Genomic DNA, 19,800 nt, shown 5'->3' with positions numbered 1-19,800 from the left:
GCTTGGTTGGCAGTGTCAAGGGACTGAGTCTGAGGGGGGCCATGCCCATGAAAGGAGGGGAAGAAGCAGGATTATGAAGGATGGGGGAGGCCAGTGGTCCTGAAAAGGGGGGGGCCCTAAATGTTGGGGGATCCTCAGCGGCCCTTTGGTGGGGTGTGCTCACTTGGGGCCCGAGGTTGGTGGTGGTGGTGTGGGAGATGATGCCCAAGTCTGCAGGGAGTTGCATTGCCTGTGGGTGAGGGATGTGGGTGGCCATCAAGCTCACTTGGAGAACGGCCCCCCTTTCAAAATGGTGCCTCAATATTTGATGAACCAGCGAGTATAATTCCCCACTGCTAAAACATTTCAAAGTATGGTCTTGGCCAGTGAGAAACTCCCCGAGCCCCCCAAAAATAACTCAGTGTGGGTGAATACAGGTCTGGATATCACCCATAAATATGACGGGAAACACCACACCAAACATGCCCAAAATGACATGGCGCGATCCAATGGCCACGCTGCGCTGAAAAGCAGTTCATCACGGCACAGCGTGGCCGATAAAAGCCGAGAGACCCCGCTCCCAGGATCTACCCGGCTTGCATCGTCTCACGAGTCCAACGCGATCTCGCGAGACGTTGTGATGCAAATCCTGACCATTGTGGGCGGGATTATCACCTTTTGCTAACTCTGCATATTAGAGCAAGATAACCAGTCCCTCTCTAATGTGCAGATTCCCGAGGTACTTGTGTTTTGGGATTAATCCCCTTCGCCTCAGAGATATTGGGAGAGTGCCATTCAGCACTGGTCCCCACAAATGAGGACCAGACGGAACGGCACTTGAGGTTGTCTCCCAGGGGATCGGAGTTCCCCCAGCTGCATACCTTTTGGGCAGGATGGCCACCTGGGCATACTGGTAGTGCCAGCCTAGAACCATGGCAATGTCACTGGATGCCAGCCTAGCATTGCCAATGTGTCCAGGTGGCATACAAACCATACAGTTGGTATGGGCACAGCCGGGTGCCAGGTGGCATTTTGTGTGATCGAGCCGAGGGTGCATGGGTATTGGGGGAGGGGACCCTCCCATAGTGCGTTCGGGCTGGGCGGGGGTCACTTTGGGGGCCTCGGGACACCTTTTTAAAATGGTGTCCCAATCTCTTGCTATACTGGGGAGTTCTGGCGAGCGGATCTCCCCAGTGTAGAAAATGGGGCTATGTGCGGCCTCGGCTGTGCGTCCCTGCTGAGACCCCTTATACAATGCGAGTCACATTGTATAGCCATATGTGACTCCGTCCTGCAAACGCCAGGAAACACGTGGCTAAATGCTCGTTATGGGACTTTGTTCCCAATCAGTTGAATCAAGCCCTTAGTCATCGCAGAGGAAGGCCACTGTCAGAAGCCACTAACACAAGACACCACTGTGGTGCAACACCTTCACGTATAGGGGTCTTTCTTTTATATATATAAACCTATTATGGAGGTATTTGTGATTTTGTAATAGTAACAGAGGAAACAGTATACATACAAATATAAACATAGTGCAAAGGCCGTCTTCCTCCCTCACAGGTTCCACCTTTCTTACACATTAAACTGAACCAACCACCCTCACCCCTCTCTGCTGACGTTAATTTTCTGTATAGAAGTCGACGAACGGCTGCCACCTCCGGACGAACCCTAACACTGACCCTCTCAGGGCGAACTTGATTTTCTCCAGACAGAGAAAGCCAGCCATGTCAGTGAGCCAGGTCTCTGGCTTCAGGGGCTCTGAGTCTCTCCAAGTTAATAGTATCCGTCTCCATGCTACCAGGGAGGCAAAGGCCAGAACATCTGCCTCTTTCTCCTCCTGGACTCCTGGATCCTCCGACACTGTGAAAATTGCCACCTCTGGACTCGGTGCCACCCTTGTTTTTAACACCTTGGACACGACATCCGCAAACCCCTGCCGGAATCCCCTAAGCTTCGGGCATGTCCAGAACATTTGAACATGGTTTGCTGGTCCTCCCGCACACCTTGCACACCTGTCTTCTATCCCAAAGAACTTGCTCATCCGCACCACCATCATGTCCGGTCCCGGGGCTTTACCCGACTGCATGGCCTTCAGCCCTTCTGCTATTTCTTCAATCCCAATCGGGGCCCCCAGCCCTTCTGCCAGCCTTTCCTCCACTTTCGGGAACCTCAGCCCACCTAAGAATTGCCTCATCCCTTCGAGCCCAGCTGGGGCTTCCGACTCATATAGCCTGCTGTAAAACTCCTTGAACGCCTGTTAACCCCTGCTGAATCACCGACCATGTTCCTGTCTCTGTCCTTCACTTTCCCAATCTCCCTGGCTGCCTCCCTCTTTCTGAGCTGCTGTGTAAGCATTCTGCTGGCCTTCTCTCCATACTCATATATCACCCCCTTCACCTTCCTCAGCTGCTCCACCACCTCCATGCAGTTAGCATGCAAAACTCCGCCTGTAGCCTCCATCGTTCCCTTAAAAGCCCTGCCTCTGGGGTCTCTGCATATCTCCTGTCGACCTGAAGTAACAGTCGATCCATCTCTGCTCTATCTACTTTTTCCCTGTGGGCCCGTATCGAAATCAGCTCCCCTCTGGCCACCGCCTTCAGCGCCTCCCAGACCATTACTGCCGAGACTTCCCCCCGTGTCATTAACTTCCAGATAATTCTGGATGCATTTCCTCACCCGCCCGCACACCTCCTCATCCGCTAACAGTCCGACATCTAATCTCCAATGTGGGCACTGGCCATACTCCTTGCTCACCTGTAAGTCCACCCAGTGCGGGACATGATCTAAGCCCGCGATCGCTGAGTACTCAGTGCCCACTACCCCCGTCAGTAAAGCCCTGTTCAAGTTTAAAAAGTCGATCCGGGAGTACACTTTATGTACGTGTGAGTAGAAAGAGAACTCCTTCACTCGCGGCCGCCCAAACCTCCATGGATTCACTCCCCCCATCTGCTCCATAAACCTCTTTAGCTCCTTTGCCATTGCTGGCACCCTGCCTGTCCTTGAGCTCGACCGATCTAGTCCTGGGTCAATGATTGTGTTGAAGTCCCCCCCCCCCCCCCATGACCAGCTCATGCAAGTCCAGGTCTGGGATCTTCTCCAACATCCTCTTTATAAACTCCACATCATCCCAGTTATGGCGCATAAACATTAACGAGTACCACCGGCAGCCCTTCCAGCTTCCCACTAATCATGATGTACCGACCTCCCATATCCGCAGCTATTCTTCCTGCCTCGAATGACACTCCCTGTTGATCAGGATTGCGAACCCTCTAGTCTTAGAGTCCAGCCCCAAATGAAATACCTGCTCGACCCATGCCTTCCTTCGTCTAGTCTGATCGATTACTCTAAGATGCATCTCCTGTAACATTTCCACGTACGCCTTCAATCCCCTCAAATGCGCGAACACGCATGCCCTCTTAACCGGCCCATTTAGTCCTCTAACGTTCCACATGATCAGCCTGGTCAGGGGGTTTCTCACCCCCCCTCCCCCCCAGCCATCACCTTTCTTAGGCCAGTCTCCAGCCCGCGCCCCGCACACCCACAGGCCTGCCCCCAGGCAGCCTCCGTCCCCGACCTCCCTTTTGTCCCCCAGCAACAGTCCCTCCCCCATCAGCAGAGCAATTCCCCCCCAATAACAACCCAGTAAAAACAGCCCCCCTTCAACAAGCACAACATCTGTTCACCCCTCACTGCGCTTCCGTGAGCCAGCCCGCCCAGCTAGCTTGGTAGCCCCCTCCCATGGTGCCAAGCATTTTCCCATCTATTGTTTCCGCCCCCCTCCCCGCCCCTGCTCGGACACACATACTCAAGACTAGTTAACTGAAAGAAACAAAAAGAAAAGAAGAACTCCACATCGTAAATTCACACCTCCATGCCCCACCAGTACAAATGCAAACTTTAACTTACAAAAATACACGGCAGCTCCAGGATTGATACAGAAGGCATTACAAATATAGTGCAAAAACAAAAACATTTTTAACGTGAGCACTGCAGCAAAGTTCAAACACCTCAGTCCCCTGTCAGCCCTTTACTTCTGGCAAAGTCCATCGCTTCCTCAGGTGACTCAAAATGAGGTTGCTCCTCATAGGTGACCCAAAGACGGGCCGGACACAGCAGTTCAAACTTCACCTTCTTCTTGAAAAGGATTGACTTTACTTGGTTGAATCCCGCTCTTCTCCTGGCTACGTCCACGCTCAGGTCTTGGTAGAACAGCAGGATGCTCCGTGTCTGCTTGGCCCGCCGTAGAATACGCTCCTTATCCAGGTACCTGTGCAATCTCACCACCATCGCCTTCGGGTGGGCGGTCACCTACACATGGCTTCTTCGCTAGTGCTTTGAGCGCCCTGTCCACCTCCAAGGGTCGGGTGAATGTCCCATCCCCCATTGGCTTCTCGAGCATACCCACTATATATGCCCCTCCATCTACTCCTTCGGACCCCTCCAGGAGACAAACGATCCTCAAGTTCTGCCGGCGGGACCTATTCTCTAGATCTTCCACCTTCTCCTGGAGCCTTTTCTGCTGGTCTCTCAGCATCCCCATCTCCACATCCATTGCTGTTTGGTGTTCCTCATGCTCAATCAGTGCCTTCTCCACTTTCTGGATCGCCCGATCTTGAGCATCCAATCTCTGTTCCAGCCGAGCAATCGATTCCCTAATCGGGTCCCAAGCATTCCTGTTTCTGCTTGGCAAAGCCCTCTTGGATAAACTTCATCTACTGCTCCGTCGACCGCTGGGTAATCGAGCCAGAACTCTGCTCGTCCTCCATGATTTTTCCAGCTGCAGCTTCAACCCAGGCCGTCTCTGTTCGCCTATTTCTTCCTTGGTCCACCTATCCATGCATTGGTATGGGACTCCTCCTTACAGTCGCGTCCACTATTAATTTTCGAAGTAGAATCCGAGAAAAAAAACAGGGAAAAGGTCAAAAAGGTCCGAACCGAGCGGGAGCCACCAAATTTGACCTACTCCTTCATGGCCGCCACCAAGTCGGACAGGGGTCTGTTATCACATATGGAGAACCAGCTGAGATGAGATGGAAAGTGCCCAATTTTAAGTAAGTAAGAGAGTACAGAGGGTGGGAGTGGGAGGTGATTGTTGGGGGTGTGCCAAGTTAGCACTGGAGCAAATTGGTTCACCTTTGCACTAATATTAAAATTATGGCTTGTGATTCCGTTATTGCTTCCTAATACAACCAAGTAAGAAGTCTTACAACACTAGTTTAAAGTCCAACAGGTTTGTTTCAAACACTAGCTTTCGGAGCACTGCTCCTTCCTCAGGCGAATGAGGAAGGAGCAGTGCTCCGAAAGCTAGTGTTTGAAACAAACCTGTTGGACTTTAAACTAGTGTTGTTAAGACTTCTTACTGTGCTCACCCCAGTCCAAAGCCGGCATCTCCGCATCATAATACAACCAAGTTAGAAATATAATCTGAAATGGACAAATATAGTATTCACAAAAGAACATGCTGATGTAATGTACCTTTTTGAGACCAAGGCGATAGTGCCATAATAACAGCCATTTGCAAAGAAAACACTGCTTTGATTGCCTGTGACCTGTGATATCAATATGATTCAAATTCTATCTGGATTAATCATTGGGAAATTAGTTATTTATATTTATTAGGGACAAATTTTACACTGTGAACTAAAAAGGGTTTTCTTTTTGCAGGTAGATAATATCAGGCCAGCTCATTCAAGACTAACTTATTGGAGTTCAAAGGCTTCTCTGTGTGTTCATAAACACAAACATTAGAACTTTAACAATCCTTCATAATGTCGGCTGTGGCACTTTAAAAGTGTTCCCAAGCTGATAATGTACTTTGTGTATTTATAGCAGCAGCTCAAAGCTCCGTCAAGCAGGCGCATTCCAGTGCTATTAAACGAGTGCAGACCCTGCTCCAAGTTTGGGCGAGCTTTGATACACAGTAAAACTTCACCGCTGTAAAGCATTTTAAAGTTTGTTGATCTAACAAATCAAGCCACATTAAAATAAGAACTGTTAATTATCAAACAATCGCGTTTTCCATGACTGTCTTCATCAAATGAAACATCCAGTTTATTTGTAATAAAGATTATTGTTGATTTTTTAAAAGTGAATTCTTAAATAAAATATTCATGATGATAGAAATTCATTGGATGTATGTGGCAAGTCAGGACCAATATTACTACCTGTATACCCAAGTACTAACTCAGTAGTAGGAACATGTCGTGTGCATCGAATGGGGTACAGTGCACTATCAGAGGAATTATAAATGCTCCTATGGGCACCATGATACTGCATGCTAGAACATGTGGTGGGTAAATTCAACCAGTGGCCAAAACAAGCAGCATGCCAGTGAGCATTTGCTCTGAGTACTGTCATAATATCCACTCATGTATCATGAGATGCAGACAGGCAGTGATTGACACACAGGATAACCAATGAACACACACGACACAGAACAACCAATCACCAGACAGGACACCACCACTATAAAGCCCACAGGGCATTAAGGCTCTCCCTCTCTCACAGAACATGGCTAGGGAGATAGTCACAGTGCACAGGCCAATGAACGTCATCACCATGTGGTAGAGAGCTAGTCTAGTCAAGTCAGTAGGAGGTTATCAGTTAGGTTAATAGAGTGTCAACCCACAGCAGATTATGTACAGCAATCAACAGGTTCAATAAAACAGTGTTGGACCATCTCCTGTGTTGGAAGCCTGTTTCTCGTTTTACTGCATCCAGTTGCAGTCGATGTTAGATCAACACAGATATCACATCAAGTACTAGTCCATGTCAGGCTGAGGCCAAAGCCAAATTCTCTTATTACAAACAGACCAATTAGGTGGAAGGAGGAAAATTTGTCTGGGCAGTCCCATTGCAAGTTCTTGCAGTGTACCACTCGTTGATCAACTGAGGCAAGATTGCATAAGTGGGGTGGAGGGAGGGGAAAAACCAAGGGAAGAAAGCTGAGGGGAACAAAAACCATTTCAAATGACAAATAATAGTGGCCATGCAAAAGTTTTACCTGACTTGGCAAATAAATTGACAAGTGCATCAGTCTCACAGCTCTTGTACAAATCAGCATGCTGGGAACTGCAGTTCAGAGCCAGGTTGTGGATGCGCAGGCGCCTGTGACCAGCAACATCGGTATACAGCAAGGCACACTGGAAAACAAATAAAACAAAGCACATGATATATATCCCTTGTGCTGCTGGTTTATAAGGCAAAAAAATTAAACCGTTAAGTGCATCGCAACTGCTAAGCTACACATGAAAAGTATATTGTATTGATGCAAGAAATGTTTAACAATTAAAAAAGACAAACAATGATTAGACAATTTTAGCATAGTGATACTTGAGAAAGAAATTACTTGATTAACTATTAAGGGTAAATATTGCGAACTTGAATGCCTGATATGGAGTTTTCTGTGCGGACCACACAAACTGGGAACTTAAGGAGACGGTCAGCATAACTTGCAAACCTTTCATCTGTTATGGATACTGTCAGAAATTCTTGCTTCCTACTGTACCTTCAATTCTTGCCATGCACAACTATATATGAGGAGCACAAATTTAAACCAGCTAGACTTTAGTAGCTACATCTGCACCCTGAATTGCATTCTTTCCAATAAAGCTGGGATAATTTCCACTGCAATTTTTATGGAATTCATTCCCTATTAGCAGCAAACAATCTATCCCAGCAGAGTGAAAGTCCATATATAGTCAACTCTGTCAAAGTTTCCTGCATCATAACTCGTGCAGTGTCATTCATGGTGATTTTCCTTTGACTCTAATGAGCGCTAATTTACTGTCATTTGTTTTGTTTATGGGTTGTTTACAAAATTACCAATAAGTTTCCTCTTGAACTGGTTGCTAGTTGGATAAACTAGGTTTCAGTTATGTTAAGAAAGAAATGACTATAAATCTGAAAGAAAAAAACAAACATGCTGTGAATCTTGTTCTCCTTTTGTTTAGTAAATGTTAAATTTAGCCCAAATCAGAATTTTGCTTCCAGTTTTCCGTGGTACCATTTGTCCTTAAGTCTTCAACCCTTCCACACTTCTATTGCTTTAAAGGTTGAGGTGGAAACAGAACATAGTATTAACAAGTTTGAAATGTTTCAGTTTATAAAGAGGAGATACACAAATACAGAAACTATAGTGTAATTTGATAGTTTGTTCGCATACTTTTTCTATTCTGTAATACTACTGTAATACTCTGCTGGAATATGGATAAGTACTTTGCCTTAACTTTTCAAATATTATTTATTTTTAAGGTTGTTAATAAGGCTGGTTTAGCACAGGGCTAAATAGCTGACTTTTAAAGCAGACCAAAGCTGGCTTTTAAAGCAGACCAAGGCAGGCCAGCAGCGCGGGTTCAATTCCTGTACCAGACTCCCTGAACAGGCACTCGAATGTTGCGACTAGGGGCTTTTCACAGTAACTTCATTCGAAGCCTACTTGTGACAATAAGCGATTTTCATTTTCAGGTGTCAGCCTTGCCTTAGTGTTAACACTCTCACCTCCAAGTTAGAACATTGTGGGTTCAAGTCCCACTCCAGAGGTTCTGTAATCTAGGCTGACACTTCAATGGTGACTGCACTTCAAAGGTGCTTAATTGGCTGTAAGCACTTTGTGATGTCCTGAAGTAATGAAAAGTGCCAAATAAATGTAAGTACTTTTTAAAAAACATACTTTTTTCGCCTCCTCCAGTCCTTTGGCTACAAACCAACCAAACAAGATTGTGAGAAAGTTATTTTCTCAGAAGCCTCTACCACTATTGCTATTTTATTATTTATTTCCAATTCTTAATTACTCTTGAGTAGTGATCATAAGCCACCTTCCTGGACCGCTGCGGTACATCTGGTGTAGGTACACCAGATTTTGACCCAGTAACATTGAAAGGACAACAATATCCTTCCAAGTCAGGATGGTGCATGATTTGGAGTGGACCTTGCAGGGTGTTGTGTTCCCATGCGTCTGCTGCCCTTGTTCTTCTAGATCGTCGAGACCATGGGTTTGAAAGTCCTGTCAAAGGAGCCTTGGCAATTTGTTGCAGTGCATCTTGTAGATGGTGCATATTCCTGCTGCTGTACATTGGTGGTACCATCGGCGGAACCAGAAGAACCGTCAGTGGGAACAGCCAGAAAATATCAGCTATCATGTAGTTTTTCTCTTGACCTTATGATGTCCCAAAGCACAGCACAATCAAATAATTATTTTTGAAGTGTAGGTATATGTGGCAATCAATTTTTACAGGAAGGTGCTGCGTTTGGCAGAAAGATAAATAGATAATTAAACTGTTATTGGTGATGCTAGTTGAAGGATAATGTTGGCCAGGACTCGGGGATACTCTTGCTTCATCATCTCCTACAATTCCATGCCACTGCCTCTTTTTCCATTGTATTGCTGGCCAGTATCAACTTTTCACCTAAATGCAACTTGGCAGAGTTGACAGTTTTTTTGTAAAATAGTCCCACAGATGTTAACTACTGTAAACTCTTTGTACTTTGTGGAGAGTTCAGGTAATGCAGTTGAACTGATGCACCATACCTGGATTAAGGCTCCATTCTCTTCATTGAGTTTATCGTCATGTTTGAATTCTACTGTGATCGCCTTATCGCAGTCAATGGCAGCCACTTCCACATCTGTTGTGTTGTTCATATACATGGAACCCAGGAAGTCTGTTGCTCTGAAGCCTTGATAAATTAAATAATTAAAAAATAATATACAAAATGTACAGAGAACACAAAAAACATGTTAAGAAATAGATGGATGCATCACTGGCTTCCTCATCTGTAGAGGGCAGCAGTTAAACACATTGTAAACATTGTGTATTTAATGTGAGAGATTATAATCCTTTACCATTATAAAAAAACCTGACAAAGATTTTTTTGCCATTTTTGTCTTATATCGGTCTCTCATAATGCATCAAAACAGTAGCCTATATGTTCGGTTCCCCGGGAGGTTTGATCCCATAAAATAAACTGGAGCCCCCTGGAAGTCCTCATGCAAGGACTGCATGGGAATTGTCCAGGTTGTTTCAGTTTCTGTTGGGCAATTACCTGTAACTGGAACACTACGTTTAAATCGGAGACTTTGGATGGTTCCGACTCTCGTCAGAATAATTAGCGAGGAAAAGTTAGAATTAAAACCAATTCCAGCTCCTGGGTAATTATATTATTGCCCATCCTCCCTCCCTCCCGCACACACTGCGCTGTCCACCACCCCCCCCCCCCCCCCCGACGAGGCCTCCCACATCCCCACCCCCAACACGATAAACCTGAATATTCCGAACTTCCATCCCCGCCCCCCTGCGACTAGCACCCCCCACACCTCCACTCCCCGACTAGTCACCCACACCCTCAACCCCTGGCTAGTTCCCCCACATCCCCAATCCCGGCCTGTCCCACCCTCCGATAGGACCGCCATACTCCCAACACCTCCACTCCCTGATTAGAACCCACACTCCCACAGCCAGGGTCCCTCCCCGAATAGACCCCCCTACATTGCAACATTTGACTAAATATCTTAAATAATATAACCAACAACACAGAAAGAAAGGATTAGGCCCATTGCACCCGATTCTAGCTCTTCATTGGGCACTACATTATAAATATATTAATACATTTCGCTGATCTTTCCTGTGTACTTTTATATTTTTCCTTGTCAAATAATTATTCTATCCCTTTTACTGCAGAAAATGTGTGGTCACAGGCTTTTTGTTTAAAATGCTGCTTTCCATGGCCTACACTTTAGCATCTTAACGACATCCTTTTATGAATACGAAGCAATGTAATGAAACACATTTGTAAGCCATCCAAATATAATCAGGCTGATGTGCTGTAAATGAGTGCTGCAAGAACGTGGAATGTTTGCGCTTACTGAGGAGTTGAGGAACAATGGCACATTTTCAGATGATGATGGAACTGTAGACTAGAAATTACTTTTGAAACACCATTTGGGGTTAATTGTGGATTACTAAAAGGTCTCTGGGAAAATTCCTGCCTTCTCATTAATCCTTTCAATTCTTCATTTCAACAGCATGTGGATGCTGTATGTTATAGCAGACTTGCAAATGGAGCATGGGGCCAATTAGACACACAAGCAACATTTAATTGGATTCAGCCAAGCATGAAAAAAGACATTTGTTTCTGTCGGAGACAGCAGGCCGAGGGATATTACTGCAACGTTTCTCTGAAATGGAGGCCAACCTGAGTGAGAACCCTCACCATTTGATGTCTGCGCAGAAAGTTCTCATCCACAAAATGTGGGTAACAAGGGACATTCTGAGCAGGACATTTCTGCGTCGCTTCCTTTTCAGCCCTCATTGCCCTCCAAGTTTGGTATCATCTACAAATCTGACAGCTTTGTACTGAGATTTTGAGTCAAGGCAATTTATATGAAATAGAAATAGTCATGAATCCAGAGTCAAGCCCTGGAATGCCCCATTTCACTACTTCCCACGCGGAAATGAATGGGCAGGCACTCTTTTCCAGGGTGGAGGGGTCAGTCACCAGGGGGCATAGGTTTAAGGTCCGTGGGGCAAAGCTTAGAGGAGATGTGCGAGGATGATGAGTGCCTGGAACGTGTTGCCAGGGGAGGTTGTGGAAACAGATACATTAACGGCGTTCAAAATGCATCTTGATAAATACATGAATAGGGTGGGTATAGAGGGATATGGCACAAGGAAGTGCTGAGGGTTTTGGCTAAGGTTGGTATCATCGCCAGTACAGGCTTGGAAGGCCGAAGGGCCTGTTCCTGTGCTGTATTGTTCTTTGTTCTTGTTCTTGAAATAATTCAACAATTTAAAGACAATGGGCGAGTCAGGTAGATGAGAAACAGAAGGGAGACGAGGATAGGTCCTTGAAGGATACTAGGTAACCACGTGGGAGTAGAAAGAGAAACTATTGCAAGTTGATGTGACCATCAATTTACTCGACACACGATAGGAAGTAAACTGTGGTTTTAATAGACTTACAACTGAGCCTGCCTGCGACCATAAGAACTGAGAGCAGACTCACAAGGCTGCAGCACTTTATACTTCCGGTAGTGGGAGGGGACATGGGCGGAGCCCTGTACAAGCTCCTCATCTCCCCCTGTGGACAGAGCCGCGCAACGGCTCACAGACAGAGCCCACAAGGACACAATGCTATATAGTATGAACGTAATACTATACAATGTGAATTACATGATGTACATTCACCACACAAGTGATTCCTCCACTTAGATGGCACCTAAAATGCAATACTCCCTCAATACTGCATTGGAGTGACCTTTAGTGACCTTTGTCCTCAATGTCCAGGGGTGGAACCTAAACCAACAACTTTGTAAGTGAGAGAAAAGAGTGCCATCAATTGAGCCATTCAATTACTTTGGAGAGAATAGGGAGGCTGGAAATGAAGGGGGGGGGGGGCAGGAGCTTCTCCCATTCGGCGGCAGAGTGTCCACGCCGTCGGAAACGCCGTCACGTTTCACAACGGCGTGAACGGGCCGCTGGGAATACCGATTCTGGCCCCTACAGGGGGCCAGCACGGCGCTGGAGCGGTTCACGCCGCTCCAGCCTCCCATCACGGCGCGAACTGTGCGCCACAGGACCTGCGCATACGCAGTGACGCCGGCGCCAACCCGCGCATGCGCGATGGCCTCCCTCAACGCGCCAGCCATGACGCATATGGATGTTGCGGGAGTTCAGGGCTGGCGTGTAAGAAAATGGGCCCGGGGAGGGAGAGGCCGGCCCACTGATTAGTGGGCCCCGATCGCGGGCCAAGCCCCATCGGAGGCACCCCCGGGGTCGGAGCCCCTCTCCCCCCACCACAGGCCGCCCTCCCGACCTTGCATACAGAGTTCCCACCGGCTGCGACCAGGCGTGGATGGCACCGGCGGGTCTCTGCCTTATTAGAGCGGCCGCTCGGCCCATCCAGGCTGGAGTATCGTCGGCCCGGACGCGTACAGCAGCCCACAACGGAGATCAGAAAAGAAAGTTGGGCGGTTAGCAGTTTGGTCCACACATACCACGTCCATGTTATAGACATCCTCGACCCATCAAGTGCGCGGCTCACAATGCTCTCTCTTTGTCCCCGCAGGAGAAGATAGCCCATAATAAATGGGAAAGGGCCAAGATGGGGGAGGAATCCCAGAGATTTGAGTAGTCATCCCCTATGAGGAACGGGTGCTGGAAATCGCGCTGTTTCCCGAGGGAGTGAGCAGTCACCGATAGCGAGGTTGGCCTATGTCAGAGAGGTCAGGATCCACCTCCCCTTCATCCAGGTGACCTGTGTCAAGCGAGTGGTTTATGTCAAACAAAATTATCCTTCCTTCTCACTGACATGTTCATTGTCTCGCAGGATCTCAAGCTGATGAGGCTGGGCCATCTGGAGTCACCGCCCCAAGCAACCACCTCGGAGGAGAGCTCTGGGGACACCATCGGTGAGGCGTCACAGCTGACACTCGCACCTTCCATCAGCACAGAGACACACACCTCAGTGGGTGACATTAGTGGACAGGCTTCTGGGGCACAATCTGGTCATCGACACATAGGTGCTTATGAATATCAGGTGGAGGCAGGAACATCCAAAGGAGGCAGCAATTGGAGGTCTGCTGGATCCCGGGACACAGCTGGGTTCCAGCCAGGTGCCAAGTCTCTGGACAATGTTCTCTCAGAGCTGATGCAGATGGTAGGACACAGCCATGGAATTCAGGAAGGGGTGTCAGTGGCATTCCAATGACTGCAAGGCTGATTGGAAGAGTCCCAAAGGCTACAGGTGCAGGAGATAATGCGGACAAGGTATGGCACCGAGGCCAACACTGCGAGGGTAGTGCCCGCAGAGAATAGCTGGAGCATGACATCTGTGTTTGGAGTGATGGTTTCCAAAGCATGGCTCAGTCTGTGATGACCATGACTGAGGGTCTCAGCCATGATTGAATGGCGGAGCAGGCTCGATGGGCCGAGTGGCCTAATTCTTCTCCTAGGTGTTATGGTCTATGTCCCAGACTTGTCCCAGATGCTGGTAGATATTGCCAGAGTACTGCAGAGCATGGCCCAATCACTGAGAACCATCACCGAGGGCATTGACATCATGGTGCAGAAAATGGGGAGCCTCCAGGACTGGTAGCGCCAGATGACTCAGAGGCCTCTGGAGCTCACTCCAGCTGTCCCTCTGTCCCATGGAAACCCCAGGGCCCTACGAGCACTGTCAGGAGGAGCAAGTGTTGGAGGCCAACCCGGGACCTGCCACCAAGGAGACTGCAGAGGTTCTTCCAAATCCACCCCTCCTGTGCATCTCAAGTGCAGAACAGGTTGGCACGGCAACGCCTATGACACGGCTACGTTTGCCGCGCCACCCCGGCACCAGGCCCTCCAGAAGGCATCCGCCAAGGGCATGAAAATTACCAGGGCACAGAAAGTAGCAGGCTGCCTCCACCTCTGCTGTGCGTCCTAGACGTAGCACTAGATGAGGGTAGATCAAGAAGAGTGAGGAGCACTGAATGGGCACTGATGACGTCTCTATCTGTAGCTAGAGGAATGGAAATTTGTCACAGTAAACTTTTTGCTATTAAAATATGTAACACCTCATACATGTGAAGCCTCTGCCTCATTAATCTTCACGGTGGGCTTGCCCGCATTCCCTGTTACCCTCTGCTCTCCCCATCCCCCGCCCGCTGGGCACAGTGGTCCATGGTCATAAGCTCCCGATGCAGACCCTGTTCAGAGGATGGGTGCGAGCACGCTGTCAGCAGAAAGACAGGCGTCAGTCAGATTTTGGCATAAACCGAGGAGCACCAGAGCAAATAGCACAGCGGGTTATCTTCACTCGCCTGCCTAGTTGGGGGGCAGCAGGGTAGCATGGTGGTTAGCATAAATGCTTTACAGCTCCAGGGTCCCAGGTTCGATTCCCGGCTGGGTCACTGTCTGTGTGGAGTCTGCACGTCCTCCCCCTGTGTGCGTGGGTTTCCTCCGGGTGCTCCGGTTTCCTCCCACAGTCCAAAGATGTGCGGGTTAGGTGGATTGGCTATGCTAAATTGCCCGTGGTGTCCTAATATAAGTAAGGTTAAGGGGGGGGGGTTGTTGGGTTACGGGTATAGGGTGGATACGTGGGTTTGAGTAGGGTGATCATGGCTCGGCACAACATTGAGGGCCGAAGGGCCTGTTCTGTGCTGTACTGTTCTATGTTCTATGTTCTAGTTTTGTGACCCAGTGACAGTGTCAACACAGACTCCTCACCCAGAGTGATGTCACAGTGTGGTCGGAGAGGGAACAGTGTTAAGTGGGAGAGGAGGGATGTTGGGAGATTGGGAGGTTGGTGGGGGTGGGAAGGAAATGGGGGGGGGTTGAGTTAATGGACACAGCCTCATCCTAGGAGACTCTGGAGATGATGACGGCCTCCCTGGTCCTCCTCGATGTCGGAGCCTTGCCATAACCAGTCCTCTATCCTCAGCCACCTCCTTGGGCTTGTCCTCCAGCCTCTCCTTGTTTGCCTCCTCCTTAGACGAGGACGCATGTCCCCTTGCCTCCTTCACTCCAGTATGTGCTGTGCCAGATTGTGGAAGGCACAAAAGACCACCACAAAGCAGGAGACCCTCTGGGGGATGTTCTACAGAGTGGTCAAGGCGTCGGAACCACATCTTCAACAGCTCGAAGCACCGTTCAACGACAGCACAGGTGACAACGTGGGCCTCATTGCATCTGGTCTCTGCCTCGTTCTCAGGCCTCCACACTGGTGACAGCACCAGGACCTCAAGTGGGTATCCCTTGTCATCCCGTGATCTTAGGGTGGGCTTTGAAGACACCAGGGATCTCAGAGTGCCCCAGGATGTAGCTGTCATGCACACTCCTGGGAGCAGGCACACAGGTGCATGTTTCTGAGACGGTGGTCACACACGATCTGAACATTTGGTAGAACCCTTTGTGTTAATATAGGATACTCCCTGATGTCCTGCTGCTCATAGGGCGACATTTGTGTCATCGATCGTCCCCTGGACCTGGGCACCCCAACGATGGTGGAAAAACCTGCAGCCTGGACATCTTGGTGGGCCTGATCCAGTTTGAAGTTGATACAGTTGGATGCCCAGGCATTCAGAGCATCCGTCACTACATGGGTGCACCTGTGGGTGGAAGATTGGGATGTGCCACACAGGTCCCTGCTCGAGCCATAAAGTGATCCACTGGCATAGAGGTTGAGGGCTGTGGTGAAGTTGCCGGCCATCAGGAACAGCTGCCCTCCTCCTCCTCCATGGAGTTCCATGTCTGCAAGGACGTGGAACAGGTGTCGCACAGGTGTCTGTAGGCTCATGGAATGACCAACAACGCCTGTACACCTTGGACTGTTGCTGGCCTCCCCTGCTGGCTCACTCCTCAAGCTGATGGTTGGATCGTCAGGGTTTGCGGCGGCCTGATGCACATGGGGTGCCACCTACAGCCTGCATTATCGCTGCTGTCTTCTACAGCGTCTGTCTGCCTCGGCTGCCACATGCACAATGAGGGCAGCCTCTGTGGGATCCACACCCATAGGTGCAGTACCTGTGGCATCACTGACAGTTACACCACATGAAGCTGCGTGCAAAGTGCACTGTTTGAGATGCCTCCTGATGACTGCCCAAGTCCTTTCCACCACACTCACTGACACCCTCTAAATCTCCTTGCCGCTTTGCTGGCCGCTTAGTTGCCACTTTTGCTGGCTGTTTGGCTCAGGGAGTGGGGCACTGAGCCGAGAGATGAGGGGGCAGCCAGAGGGTGGGCACGTGGCAGCCAGTAGTAGTGGTGGTCGGGAGGAGGCGGTGAACTGGGCAGCCAAGGGGCAGTGAGCGGTGCAGCGAGCGGCAGCAAGTGGGTGGCAAAACGTCAGCAACTTCCTGTTCCAGTGTGCTGATATAAAATACAGTACAATTTGACAATGATGACCCCCCTAGTCACTGAATCTTGATAAAATAGTCTTTTAACGATTGTTAGAACAAAATCTTAAGAACCTTTTCCGAAATTACAGTGGCCTCCTCAGCTCCAGTGGAAACTGTCCAGATAATGGACATGATTCCACCATTTCCTGTTTTTATTTCTGATACTGCAATCAGGAAGAAAAACAAAAAATGCTTGAAGCTATTAAACATAATGGCACAGATTCTGCTGTAAAAACAATGGTTAAAGAGCAAATGGACTGTAAATTCTGATGATCTCACATAAACACAAAAATCAAGAGGTTGCTGTCCAAGTTAATCGACACCTCCAGAAACAGTGCTGCACCAGAATCTTACTCAGTCTCAGCATTCAAATACATTTGGGATGTGAGGTTGCGTAGACTCACCAGAAAAGTTCAGGTTTCGAGTCTGGATGACTCTTTGTCAAAGCTGGAGAGGACTTTTCTCTCAAGCTTTGACAAAGAGTCATCCAAACTCGAAACGTTAGCTACCCTTTCTCTCCGCAGTGACAGAGTCATCCAAACTCAAAACGTTAGCTACCCTTTCTCTCCGCAGTGACAGAGTCATCCAAACTCGAAACGTTAGCTACCCTTTCTCTCCGCAGTGACAGTCATCCAAACTCAAAACGTTAGCTACCCTTTCTCTCCGCAGTGACAGAGTCATCCAAACTCAAAACGTTAGCTACCCTTTCTCTCTCCACAGATGCTGTCAAACCTGCTGAGATAGTTCAGTATTTTCTGTTTTTGTTTCAGATTCCAGCATCCGCGGTAATTTGCTTTTATTTTAGAAAAGTTCAGGGTTTGTTCAACTTCAGTAAATTTTTAATGGTGTGATAAGGTGCCAAAAAAACTTTTTTGAACTGAAACTTAACTTTTCTAAATGCAGAGCCTCATTCCTTCAGATTTTAATTTGTGAAATTTTAAAACATTTTCTTTTTTCCTTCTTTGTCTCTGTCTCTTAATCCTGTGTTTCTTTCCCTTGGTATTTTGCTTTCTCTACTTGATTCATGTTAAATTAAATGTTCTAATTTAAACTTCCTGGTTCAGACTCTGCATGCCTTGAAAGGTTTCTTTAATCTGTTCTGATACACAGCTGCTGGCCCTGTTCACAGGTCCTAGATTTCCTGGAGTGGGCACAGCACTGAAATAGATTTCTAATCTTTGCAGGTTCCAGTGCAAAAGCTTCTGTGGGTAAATGTATCCGCGGAAGCACCCGCAGGACTGACATGTCTGAGACATGTCACATGTACCCAAGAGAACCCACTTGAGAATATTTTGTTTATTAAATGGTCAACAGTAACAAAGATTTGAAAATCAACTATGTAACATTCCACATTACACACTAACCATTAAACAACAAGGAAATGTCATCGTTCCACATTTGCACACTACAAAGCTATAGCAGATCATTTTCACAAAAAAACAACAAACACGTTGTATCCCCCCTGGCAAATTACTCAACAGAAACAGAGGATAAGTCTGAGAGTGTGTTATTATGGAACGGTGACGTTCCCTTTTTGTTTAATGGTTAGTGTGTAATGTGGAACGTTACATAGTTGATTTTCAAATTAAACTGCAGCTGCCTCAGTCAGATCTAATTTTGACAATTGATGTGCCTAAAACACACGTATACACTTCAGACCAAGTGGAAGAAGGTCAAAGGATGCTGGAGTTCTTTGGTGAAGTAGGGTACCATTTGGGACGCCATTGGGAGAGGCAAGGTGCCCTTTCAGGAGTGGCAGGGTGACCTTTGCGATTGTTAAAAGTAGACATGAATGTGTGTACGAAGTGCATAAAGTCATTGGAACTGCCAAGAGAGTTATGAAGATAGCTGTTAAATTATCTGTCCCGATAACAGTCATGTTAGCCATCAGGTTGCAAGGGATTTGTGTCTCCTGCCCTGTAAATTTAAAAAGAGAAGCTTGCAGGTTAAAAAAAGAATCTGTGCTTGCTATTTCACTCTGTTGAATAAGTCCAAGGGTTATCATTACGAGATTAGTGTTGCATGACTTATGTAACAACCTTTCATTATAAGGAAGGTTAGTGATGTTAGTTCATAGTTTGATTCATAACTCCAAGTGGTAATAAAATCTTTGAAGTGGGACTTTGAACAGTGGATCCAAAAATATAGATGCTTAAATATACTGAATTTTATAAAAATCAATGAGTGTGTGGGTTTTGAATGAATTCATCAATAGACAATACAGGCACGATTCTCCGCTCCCCAGGCCGGGTGGGAGAATCGCGGGAGGGCTGCTCTGACCCCCCCGCGATTCTCCCACCCCCCCAAAATGGCGTGTCGCGTTTTGCGGCACGCCGCTCGGATGGGCCGAGCGGCCTGCCGTTCCCGACCTGTTCACGCCAGCGGCAACCACACCTGCTCGCTGCTGGCGTGAACATAGCGTAAAAGGTAAGTTTGGGGCCTGTGGGGGGCGGAGAGGGGATCGAGCATCACGGCCGTGCTCGGGAGGGGACTGGCCCGCGATCGGTGCCCACCGATCGTCGGGCCGGCGTCTCTAAGAGACGCACTCTTTCCCCTCCGCCGCTCCGCAAGATCAAGCCGCCACGTCTTGTGGGGCAGCAGAGGGGAAGACGGCAATCGCGCATGCGCGGTTTGGAGCCAGCCAACCTGCGCATGCGCGGCTGACCTCATTAAGGCGCCGCCGGCCGCGTCATTATCGGCGCGCCGCCTTGACGCCAGCGTCAAGGCCCGGTGGCCGAGTTTCACGAAACGCCGCTCCTAGCCCCCCCGGGGGGGGGGGGGGGGGGGGGAGGGGGGGGAGGAAGAATAGGGGGCGAGGAGCGGCCTCCGATGCCGTCGTGAAACACTCCGGGTTTCACGATGGCGTCGGCCGTTGCGGAGAATTCCGCCCTTAAGATCTATGGGTAAGTTTTAACCGGGGTGATTTTCGGCGGCTGCAGTGCTGAGAA

At 48.4% G+C, this 19,800-nt stretch overlaps 1 protein-coding gene across 2 annotated transcripts in view; it reads right to left on the bottom strand.

The window, feature by feature from the left end:
* Window positions 1-19,800, bottom strand: part of LOC119963167 (protein transport protein Sec24D-like) — a 212,892-nt gene that overhangs the window by 43,825 nt on the left and 149,267 nt on the right. For both annotated transcript variants that reach the window (XM_038791860.1, XM_038791861.1), the window contains 2 exons: window positions 9,512-9,657; window positions 6,986-7,124 (listed from right to left, as the gene is read on the bottom strand). In XM_038791860.1, coding sequence (XP_038647788.1) covers window positions 6,986-7,124; window positions 9,512-9,657 — 285 coding nt within the window. The remainder of the gene's footprint in view (window positions 1-6,985; window positions 7,125-9,511; window positions 9,658-19,800) is intronic.

Source organism: Scyliorhinus canicula, chromosome 3, assembly GCF_902713615.1.
Source record: "Scyliorhinus canicula chromosome 3, sScyCan1.1, whole genome shotgun sequence".
NCBI classification, from domain to species: Eukaryota; Metazoa; Chordata; class Chondrichthyes; order Carcharhiniformes; family Scyliorhinidae; genus Scyliorhinus; species Scyliorhinus canicula.
Note: the sequence above shows the minus strand (reverse complement) of the source record. Positions and strands in the feature narration are given on the sequence as shown.